The 10,778-nt window shown below is 42.3% G+C and overlaps 1 protein-coding gene across 1 annotated transcript; it reads left to right on the forward strand.

Moving 5' to 3' along the window:
* Positions 1 to 9,096: 9,096 nt before the first annotated feature.
* LOC130933959 (uncharacterized) lies at positions 9,097 to 10,379 on the forward strand. The gene is made up of 2 exons (XM_057863550.1): positions 9,097 to 9,647; positions 9,755 to 10,379. Exons 1-2 carry the CDS (start codon positions 9,097 to 9,099, stop codon positions 10,377 to 10,379), a joined length of 1,176 nt encoding a protein of 391 aa, XP_057719533.1.
* The last annotated feature ends 399 nt before the right edge of the window (positions 10,380 to 10,778 follow it).

Below are 10,778 nucleotides of genomic sequence, written 5' to 3' on the forward strand. Positions count from 1 at the left end.
TGGTTTGCCCGGCCTGTGGGCTTTTTGTTGGATGGCTTTTGTGAACACTTTTGGACACCTTTTGCTTTTATTTAGCCACTTGTGGTGACTTTATTATGCGGTGTTTGTGTTTTGACCTTTGGTTTCTGCCTTCGTGCTTTTTAGTTGTTTTTCGGATAACAACTTTTTAGCTAGCGTTTTGACTTTATGTTTCCGCTTTCGTGCTTTTTAGTTGTTTTTCGGATAACAACTTTTTAGCTAGCGTTTTGACTTTATGTTTCCGCTTCCGTGCTTTTTAGTTGTTTTTCGGATAACAACTTTTTAGCTAGCGTTTTGACTTTATGTCTCCGCTTTCGTGCTTTTTAGTTGTTTTTCGGATAACAACTTTTTAGCTAGCGTTTTGACTTTATGTCTCCGCTTTCGTGCTTTTTAGTTGTTTTTCGGATAACAACTTTTTAGCTAGCGTTTTGACTTTATGTCTCCGCTTTCGTGCTTTTTAGTTGTTTTTCGGATAACAACTTTTTAGCTAGCGTTTTGAAACTTCTTTCGATTTTGTTCTTTTCGCTTTGTACTTTTTAGTTGCTTTTTGTAAAGCAACTTTTTAGTAAGCGTTTTTCGAAATCCTGGTTCTTGCCGTTTTAAGGCTTCTTTCTCGGGCCGAGCTTTTTCTCGGACATCGGGTGCTCGAGTACCTCCTTTTTGTTAGGTCCGACTTTGTCGTTGGTCGGTTCTTTTGAGTTATTTCTGTAATCTCTTTTTATTTGGCTTTTTGAGCCATTTTAGAGTTACTTTATAACTTTTCCCTTTGTTGGGTCCGACTTCGTCGTTTGGTCGGCCTTTTTAAGTTATTTTTGTAACCTCTTTTTTATTTGGCTTTTCGAGCCATTTCAGAGTTACTTTATAACTTCTCACATTAATTTGAACCTCGTCGCTTTATCTTTGCCGACCTTGTATGGTCTCTTGGCAAATAATTTTTTGCGTTTTGCCGAGCATAAATTAATGCGCCTTGGTGGGGTACTTTCTAGGATTTGCTTCATCATGAGGAAGAGAAAATAGAGAAATTTGATTAGTATTAAAAAGAAAGAATATTTACAAAGTGTTTACCCTTTAGGTCGGGTATCCTACTTAACCGGGTGTCTCATTAAAAAACCCTTGTAGGGAAAAAGAGTACACCTCGGGTTAAGTTTTTCTAGCTGTAGTACCGTCTTAGATTACAGGCGTGCCAGGTCCTGGGCAGCTCATTGCCTTCTAGGTCGGATATTTTGTAGTAGCATGTCCCTAAGACTTCTGTTACCTTGTAGGGCCCTTTCCAATTTGCGGCTAGCTTTCCTTCTCCCGACTTTTGTGTTCCGATGTCATTTCGGATTAGAATCAGGTCGTGACTGGAGAAGCTTCGCTTTATTACCCTTTGATTGTATCTGAGGGCCGTTCGCCGTTTTAAGGCTTCTTCTCGGATTCGGGCTCTTTCTCGGACCTCGGGGAGGAGGTCGAGTTCTTCCCTTTGTGCCTGTGGGTTGCCTCTTTCGTTGTAGAAGATGACTCTGGGCGACCCTTCATCTATTTCGATAGGAATCATTGCCTCCATCCCGTAAGCTAGCCGGAATGGGGATTCTCCCGTTGTAGAGTGCGGGGTTGTCCGATATGCCCATAGTACCTGGGGGAGTTCGTCGGCCCACGCCCCTTTGGCCTCTTGGAGTCTTCGCTTTAACCCGGCCAAGATGACTTTATTTGCAGCCTCTGCTTGTCCATTGGCTTGTGGGTGCTCGACCGATGTGAATTGCTGTTTGATTTTTAGTTCGGCCACCAAGTTCTGAAAACTTGTGTCCGTGAACTGTGTTCCATTGTCTGTTGTGATGGAGTAGGGGACTCCGAACCTCGTGACGATGTTTTTGTATAGGAATTTACGGCTTTTCTGAGCCGTAATAGTGGCTAAGGGTTCGGCTTCGATCCACTTTGTGAAGTAGTCGACCCCTACTATGAGGTATTTGACTTGCCCCGGTCCTTGTGGAAACGGGCCGAGTAGGTCGAGTCCCCATTTTGCGAAGGGCCATGGCGCAGTGATGCTGATAAGGTCTTCGGGCGGTGCCTTGTGAAAATTGGCGTGTTTTTGGCAGGGGGGGCATATTTTCACAAACTCTGTCGCGTCTCTTTGTAAGGTCGGCCAGTAGAACCCGGCCCTGACTACTTTCTTGGATAGTGCCCGAGCTCCGAGATGGTTCCCACACATGCCTTCGTGGACTTCTTCGAGGACGCCCTTTGTTTCTGAGGTCGGAACGCACCTAAGGAGGGGGTTTGAGAATCCTCTTCTGTATAATACGTCGTGAATTAGCGTATAATTCTGGGCGTCCTTTGTAAGCCTTTTAGCTTCTTTTCTTTCTATGGGGAGAGTTCCTGACTTCAGGTAGTTGAGTATGGGGGTCATCCATCCTTGCTGTTGGTTGGATATATTTAACGTTTCTTCCTCTCTTAGCACGGAGGGAGATTGTAGGGTTTCTTGGAGAAGACTTCTGTTGTTGCCTCCGGGCTTGGTGCTAGCGAGCTTCGAGAGGGCGTCTGCCCGGGCATTTTGTTCCCGAGGTATGTGCTGGATTTGTATTTCCGGGAAGTGTCGTAATTGTGCCTGTGTTTGGTCCAGGTATTTTTTCATAGTAGGGTCTTTGGCCTGGTAACTTCCATTTACTTGTGATGTGACGACCTGGGAGTCGCTGAAGATCGTGATTCTCTGGGCTCCGACCTCTTCGGCTAGCTTTAGTCCTGCTAGTAGGGCCTCGTATTCGGCTTGGTTGTTTGAAGCCTGGAACTCGAATTTTAAGGATAGCTCTATCCGTGTTCCTTGGTCGCTTTCGAGTATAACACCGGCTCCGCTTCCTGTTTTGTTTGAGGACCCGTCGACATACAGATTCCACGAGAGTGGGGTTCCCGGGGTCTCAGTATATTCTGCGATGAAGTCGGCTAGATATTGAGATTTTATGGCAGTCCGGGCTTCATAGTGGAGGTCGAACTCGGACAGTTCCACCGCCCATTGTAGGATTCGTCCTGCCATGTCTGTTTTTTGTAGGATGTGTCTCATGGGTTGGTTCGTCCGGACTTTGATGGTGTGGGCTTGAAAGTAGGGACGGAGCCTCCGAGCCGTGAATACTAGGGCGTAGGCGAATTTCTCTATTTTCTGATAGTTTAATTCGGCCCCTTGTAGTGCCTTGCTTACGAAGTATATGGGGTGTTGTCCTTGGTCATTTTCTCGTATTAATGCTGAAGCAACTGCCCGATGTCCGACCGAGAGGTATAATACGAGCTCTTCCCCTTTTAAAGGTCGGGTTAGGATTGGTGGCTGCCCGAGGAATTCCTTGAATTCTTGGAAGGCTTTTTCGCACTCCGGGGTCCATGAGAAGGGTTTCCCTTTCTTTAGGAGTGAGTAGAGAGGTAGTGATTTTATCGCTGATCCTGCCAAGAATCTTGATAGGGCGGCTAGCCTTCCATTTAGTTGTTGTACTTCTTTGACACACGTCGGGCTCTTCATTTTGAGTATCGCTTGGCATTTGTCCGGGTTTGCTTCGATGCCTCTTTGAGTCAGCATGAAGCCTAAGAACTTTCCGGCTTCTGCGGCGAAGGTGCACTTGGTCGGGTTAAGTCTCATGTTGTGTTTCCTGAGGGTGCCGAAGACACTTGTGAGGTCAGGAACCAAGTTTCTGTCTTCTTGTGTCTTTACCAGCATATCGTCGACGTACACTTCTAGCTGTAGCCCGATGTGCTCTGAGAATACTTTGTTCATTAGCCTCTGGTAGGTTGCCCCGGCGTTCTTCAGCCCGAAGGGCATTACTACGTAGCAGTAGTTTGCCCTTGGGGTTATGAACGAGGTCTTTTCTTGGTCGGGTCCGTACATCGGGATTTGATTGTATCCCGAGTATGCATCCATGAAGGAGAGATATCTGTAGCCTGAGGCTGCGTCGACTAAGGCGTCGATGTTTGGTAGTGGATATGGGTCTTTGGGGCAGGCTTTGTTGAGATCCGTGTAATCGACGCACATCCTCCATTTTCCGTTGGGCTTTTTTACCAGGACCACGTTTGCGAGCCATAGGGGATATTTTACTTCCCTAATGAATCCTGCATCTAGCAGTGCTTGTACCTGTTCTTCTATTGCCTGCATGCGCTCGGGTCCGAGCTTCCGGCGTCTCTGTTGGACGGGTCTGGATCCCGGGTATACTGATAGCTTATGGCACATCAGGTCGGGACTTATGCCTGGCATGTCGGAGGCCTTCCAGGCAAAGAGGTCGGAATTCTCCCTTAAGAGGGTTATGAGTTCCTCCTTTAGGCCTGCTTCGAGGTTTGCTCCAATGTTTGTTACTTTTTCAGGTGTGTTCCCGATTTGGATCCTTTCGGTTTCTCCCTCTGGTTGTGGCCGAAGGTCTTCTCGGGTTTGAACTCGCCCGAGTTCTATTGTGTTGACTTCTTTCCCTTTTAGGCTTAGACTTTCGTTGTAGCATCGCCGTGCTAATTTTTGGTCGCCTTTTAGGGTGGCGATTTCCTTTGCGGTAGGGAACTTTATACAGAGGTGTGGGGTTGAGACCACAGCTGCCAGTCTGTTTAGGGTTGGTCGCCCAATGAGGGCATTGTATGCTGAGGTAACGTCGACTATAATGTAGTCGATGCTTAACGTTTTAGATTGCTCGCCTCTTCCGAAGGTAGTGTGTAGCGAGATGTATCCTAAGGGGTGGATCGGGGTGTCCCCTAGCCCAAATAGGTCGGAGGGATAGGCCTTTAGCTCTTTTTCTTCAAGTCCGAGCTTGTCGAAGGCCGCTTTGAACAGGATATCTGCTGAGCTTCCTTGGTCAATCAGGGTTCGATGTAAGTTGGCGTTTGCTAGGATAATGGTGATCACCATAGGATCGTCGTGGCCGGGTATTATCCCCTGAGCATCTTCTTGGGTAAATGAGATGGTTGGCAGCTCGGGCAGGGGATTGTCTTTTCGGACATGATAGATCTCTTTGAGGTGTCTTTTTCGCGAGGATCTGGATGTTCCTCCGCCTGCAAAACCTCCGTTTATCATGTGTATGTGCCTTTCAGGGGTTCGCAGGGTCTGTTTGGCCCGATCCTCGTTATCTCCCCTCCTTCTCTTTTTGGTCTCTTCTCCTTTTTCCGCTATGTATCTGTCGAGTTTTCCTTCTCTGGCTAGCTTTTCTATAACATTCTTCAGGTCGTGGCAGTCATTAGTAGAATGACCGTAGAGCTTGTGGTATTCACAGTATTCGGACCGATCTCTCCCCGCTCTCTTGTGTTTTAAAGGTCGGGGCGGTGGGATTTTTTCGGTGTGGCATACTTCTCTGTAGACGTCTACCAGGGAAACTCTGAGGGGAGTGTAGCTATGGTACTTCCGTGGTTTGTCCGAGTTGGACTCTTCTTTCTTTTTCTGTTCTCGATCTCGGTCTCGGAGTGGGTAGGTTGATTCCTTCCTAGAAGAGTCTCTTAGCTGGGAGGTTTCCTCCATGTTGATATATTTTTCTGCCCGCTCTTGCACCTCGTATAAGGAGGTCGGGTATCGTTTGGATAGGGATTGGCTAAATGGTCCTTCTTTTAGGCCGTTTGCTAGTCCCATGATGGCTGCTTCAGTGGGCAAGTGTTGTATGTCCAGGCAGGCTTTGTTGAATCGCTCCATGTATTCTCGGAGAGTTTCTTGGTTACCCTGTTTGATCCCGAGTAGACTGGGGGCATGTTTTGCCTTGTCCTTTTGAATAGAGAACCTTGTTAGGAATTTTTTGGTTAGGTCCTCGAAGCTGGAGATTGATCCTGGTGGCAGGTTGTCGAACCACTTCATGGCCGACTTGGTGAGAGTGGTGGGGAAGGCTTTGCACCGAATCGCGTCGGAGGCGTCGACCAGGTACATTCTGCTTCGGAAGTTGCTGAGGTGGTGACTTGGGTCGGTGGTGCCGTCGTAGAGATCCATATCAGGTGGTTTGAAGTTTCGCGGTACCTTCTCCTTCATGATCTCTTGCGTGAAGGGATCATGGTTGTTTTCGGGGGTGGTGCCGCGTTCCGTCCGGTCTTTCAACTCGGCCTCTATCTTCCGCAGCTTTTCTTCTAACTCTCTGCGCTTGCGAGCTTCCCTTCTCAAATCTTGTTCAGTTTCTTTCTGCTTTTTTATGTCTTCTTCGAGTTGTTTCAGTCGGTTTTGCTGTGCCCGTACTGCTTCTAGAATTTCTGAGCTCTCTTCTTTTTCGGGATTTTGTGGATTTTTGTTTGGAAGTGATGTCTTTGGGCGATTCTGTTTGTTTCCTCCTGGAGTGCGTGGTGATAGAGGGCTGTCCGGTCGTTCTCCGGTGTCAATTTCCTCTTCTTGTTCTGATGTAGCGTGGTTATTGTTGGGAGGGTCGTCCGCCATGGTAAAGGGATGACTTCCAGGGTCCCCGGCAACGGCACCAATGTTCCGAGGGTTACCTGAAACGTGTAGCTCGGTCGTCTGGCAAGACCCAAGGTAGGGGTTCCGTGACCCGAGCTTGGTGTGCTGAGCGGCTGGGGGTTGTACCTGCAATGACACTCCGATGCTTAAGTTAGCATGGGTCCAAGCAGATATTGAGTAGAATTAGAGTATGAGTTATACCTGGGTGCTCCAGTGTATTTATAGTGGTTGGTCGTGATCTTCCCTGGATAAGATATTCTTATCTTATCTTATCTTTGGGAGTCTTATCTCTATCTTTTGTGGAACCGCCTTTCCTAGGCCTTTTTCGGCCTTTAGGTTTTGGGCTTCGTTCCTTTTGATGGGCCTTCTTCTTTATTTGTCCGAGGTCCGACCTTAGGCGTGGGCCTTTGGGACGAGGTCGGACCTTCTGCGAACCTCCCGAGTTTGGAGAGCTCGGTCAGGGTATGAACAATAATATTCACTAGAACTACTATATCAATTAATATATTTAATAATATTATAAAGTATGTAAGAAGGAGAATAATATGAAAAAGAGAAAGCGAAAAATGTTTTAATATTCTTAGTATTGTGTTACTATCAGAGGTTTGAGCCTCTATTTATATAGGTATATGAGGTAACCCTTTTCAAACACATATTAAAAGCATTCTTCCTTGAGACTACTGCACCGCCCATCATAAATGGATCCACGTAATAAATCTTATCACAACAAACATAACTTTTAAATAGTTTTTCTCTTTCTCTTTTTCTTTTTTCATAAAAGATATGCATATTCCTTATTTTCTTTTTCCCTGTTTTTATTCAAATTAACTTTACTTAAAAATATTAAAAAAAATTAAAAGTCAATATTTCTATGTATTATATATAATATTTAAAATAAATTATATTTTAATAAAAATTTATATTATATAATAATATTTTAACAAATTAATTAGTTAATAAAATTTTAATATAACAATTTAATTATTTTTCAAGTAACATAAAATAAAATTTAATTATTTTATTTTTTATGTTGAAATTTAAAATATAAATTTTAATATATCTTTTTAATGTTATAAACATTTTATTAGATGATAATTGATCTTATAAATAAAAAAAATTATATTTTTTGTTTTTTATATTTTATATTTATTATTAAAAAATAAAATATTATATATATTTGTCATTTAAATTTTTATATTAAAAAATATTTATTTATTTATGTACTATTCATGTTTAATATATTTTATATTTATTAAAATTTATTAATGTACTTTTTTTATAATAATTTTTAATTTATATTTAATAAAATCTAATAATTTATAAAAATATGGCATATCTAATACGTACAATTGTGTTTACTTTAAACGCATCCTGAAAATTACAATTTTCATTTCTAATGCGTACTTTTTCATGGGGAAAAAATTCCCGAAAAGCACCACCGTTTAATCATCAAATAAAACAATTCTTTATTTATTTATTTATTTTTATAGTAATGTTATTGGAATACAGAAAATGGGTTAGATTCATTTTTACAGAAAGACAAAAGAATAAAATAAAATAAAAGGAAAATAGTGAGTTAACACTCTTTTTTGAGTTCACGTAACTCTACTTTATTTCTGCCTTCGTTTTTCCAATGCATGAATTTGCTTATCTGTTTGTCATGAAATCTCCATAACTTTGTAGCTTATCTCTGCTGCGGACAGGGTATGGTTGAAATTAAATAAATTACTCTCTCGGTGCCAGCGTTGTTGCCATGCCTGGTTAGATATGAAGCTTAAAACATTGCAAACTAGTGTGGATTTGGATTACAGTTTGTAAAATTAAATTTGAGTAAATTAAAGGTTTAATTACTCTGTTAGTTTTTATAGTTTGGCCAAATTTTTAATTAGGTCCCTATAATTTTTTTCCTTTTAATTGAGTCTCTATACCAATTTTTTTGTTTTAATTGGGTCCTTACAGTGACAAAAAACGTTTGGATTAACGGAATATTCCATTTCAAAATTCGATATACCCAATTACAAACGTTTTTTGTAATCATCAATATATTTACTTATTTTATATTGTCAAAAATGCCCCTACCTTAATAAAGGAATAACCCTTGATCTTTAGTAATGAAAAAATAACCCTTGCTCTTCCTTCCTTTTCATTGAGGCAAAAGAAACCCTTCCACTTCACCCCATCTCAGTTTCTGATTGTTGGATAACGTATTTGCATTCCACTATCGTGTGATCGGGTTTGTTATTGTCTTTTGTGGCCTCCTTTGTCGAAAAAGTTGCTGTCGTCGTTGTTGCAAAGGTACGAGTTACACTTTTTTACACTCTTTTCCATTCTTCATTCTTCCAAAAGTTGCCGAACGTTATGGCGTTAAAGTCATTAGCATTGTTGGTGATGTTTGATTAGGGGATCACTAATCAACATTTTTTGTTTTTGGTTGTGTAGCAATGGGAGAATCAGAGTTTACAATAGAGCTCCATCACGGAGGAAAATTTATTGACACGGAACATGAACTAGAATATTTAGGTGGGTTGGTTGTGGAAGACTTGCATTTTGAACTTGATGAATGGTCTCTGCAAGAGATAGTGAGTTTGCTGAAGGGTCTAGGCTACAAGGGTTATGCAAAGCTATGGTGGAACGAACCTGGAATGGAGTTGAAGTTAGGTCTCAAAGAGTTAAAGTCAGATGGGATGCTGTTAGAATGGCTAGGGCTTTAGTTACTGATTCTGTGAATGAAGCATGGTATAGTGTATGCTGCTGATGGTTACAGAGAAGGTAATGGGGTTGAAATCGTATCAATGGATCCAGATTATGTCCTAGATGAAGGCGAAGATAGTGGACTGATAGAAGTAGAAGTCGATGCTGAGTCAGAACCCTCTACTGAGGAGGATAGATTTGATGACAGTGCTGATGATGGTGAACATGAGGATTACTTTGGGTTCGATGTAGAGGATGGTGTTGATGGTGGACAATCAAATGCGTTTGGTGGGTTTAATGGCCCGCTAAATCAAGAAGGCATAACAGATAAGGGTGCTGAGGATAATGAAGCTGCTGGAGAGATGGATGAAGAAATTGGAGACATTTCGGATGGTTATGAAACTGAAGACATAGATAGTTACGAGGGAGATTCTGATGACATGATTAAGAAAAAAAGGTTTCCTAAGTATGATGAGGCAGAAATGTGTAGAGAATATGAGTTTAAGGTTGGGTTGGAGTTCAAAACACTGTCCCAGTTTAAAGATGCAATTAAAGAGCATGTCTTATTGAATGGGAGAGACGTAAGGTACAAGAAGAACGACAAGTTGAGGTGCAGAGTAGTTGTAAGGGACAAAAAGAAAAGTGCAAGTGGATTTGCTTTGCAAGTAAGGTAGGAGGATCTGATTGTTTTAGGATAAAAACCTTGAAGGGCAAGCATACCTGCGGGAGAAGTTATAGTGGTAGGCTTGCTTCTAGTGAGTGGATATCAAAAAAGATTGTCAACAACATTAGTCGTGGAGAAGATATGCGGCTGGCCACTATTATTCAAACAATTCAGGACAAGTATATGGCAAATGTTAGTGTTGGAAAGGCTTACTGGGCAAGGAGAAAAGCAAGGGAAGAAGTACATGGAAGGGCCATACTACAATATGCCAAATTGAGGAAATATTGTGCTGAGATATTAAGAGTAAATCCGGGGTCCAAGCTTACTATTGTTGTGGATAGGCCATCTTTAACACACCAACCGCGATTCATGAGGATGTACATGTGCTTTGAATCGGTGAAGCAGGGCTTCTTGGCTGGTTGTAGGCCGATCATAGGAGTGGACGGGTGTCACTTGAAAGGGGACCATGGTCAACAGCTACTAGTTGCAGTAGGGAGGGATCCTAATGACAATTATTTTTCAATTGCGGTTGCAGCAGTGGAGCCGGAAACAAAGGACAGCTGGGGATGGATCCTTGATTTATTGCTGGATGATATCAGTGAATCAAGAAGATGGGTATTCATGTCGGATCAACAAAAAGTAAGGATAATATGACCACTTCATCAATTAACTTTACCACACAGCACTGCAACTATTAGGATTACAAAACAAAAAAACAACATCATCTGCATCTTGCTCTACTTCTTCATGTTTTCTTCCAACTTTCGAAGTTCCTCCTGGACCAAATTCAACTCTACGCAGATTCTTTCAACACAGTCATCAACTTCTCCAATCTCCACCTTTAACCTCTCCGTGTCAACACTAAGTCTATCAACCCTCCTTTCTTGTGCATTTTTACCCCTAATTTCACCCTCTACCCGACCAGAGTGATACTGTGAAGACAATAAGCAAACATCGCCAACCTTCTTTTCTTCATCAACCCATTCAAAAAATTTGCATCTTCTACTTGGGCAAGACATAAACCTTCTATTTGGATTCTTGAGTGTATTAGAA

Source organism: Arachis stenosperma, chromosome 6, assembly GCF_014773155.1.
Source record: "Arachis stenosperma cultivar V10309 chromosome 6, arast.V10309.gnm1.PFL2, whole genome shotgun sequence".
Lineage (NCBI taxonomy): Eukaryota > Viridiplantae > Streptophyta > Magnoliopsida > Fabales > Fabaceae > Arachis > Arachis stenosperma.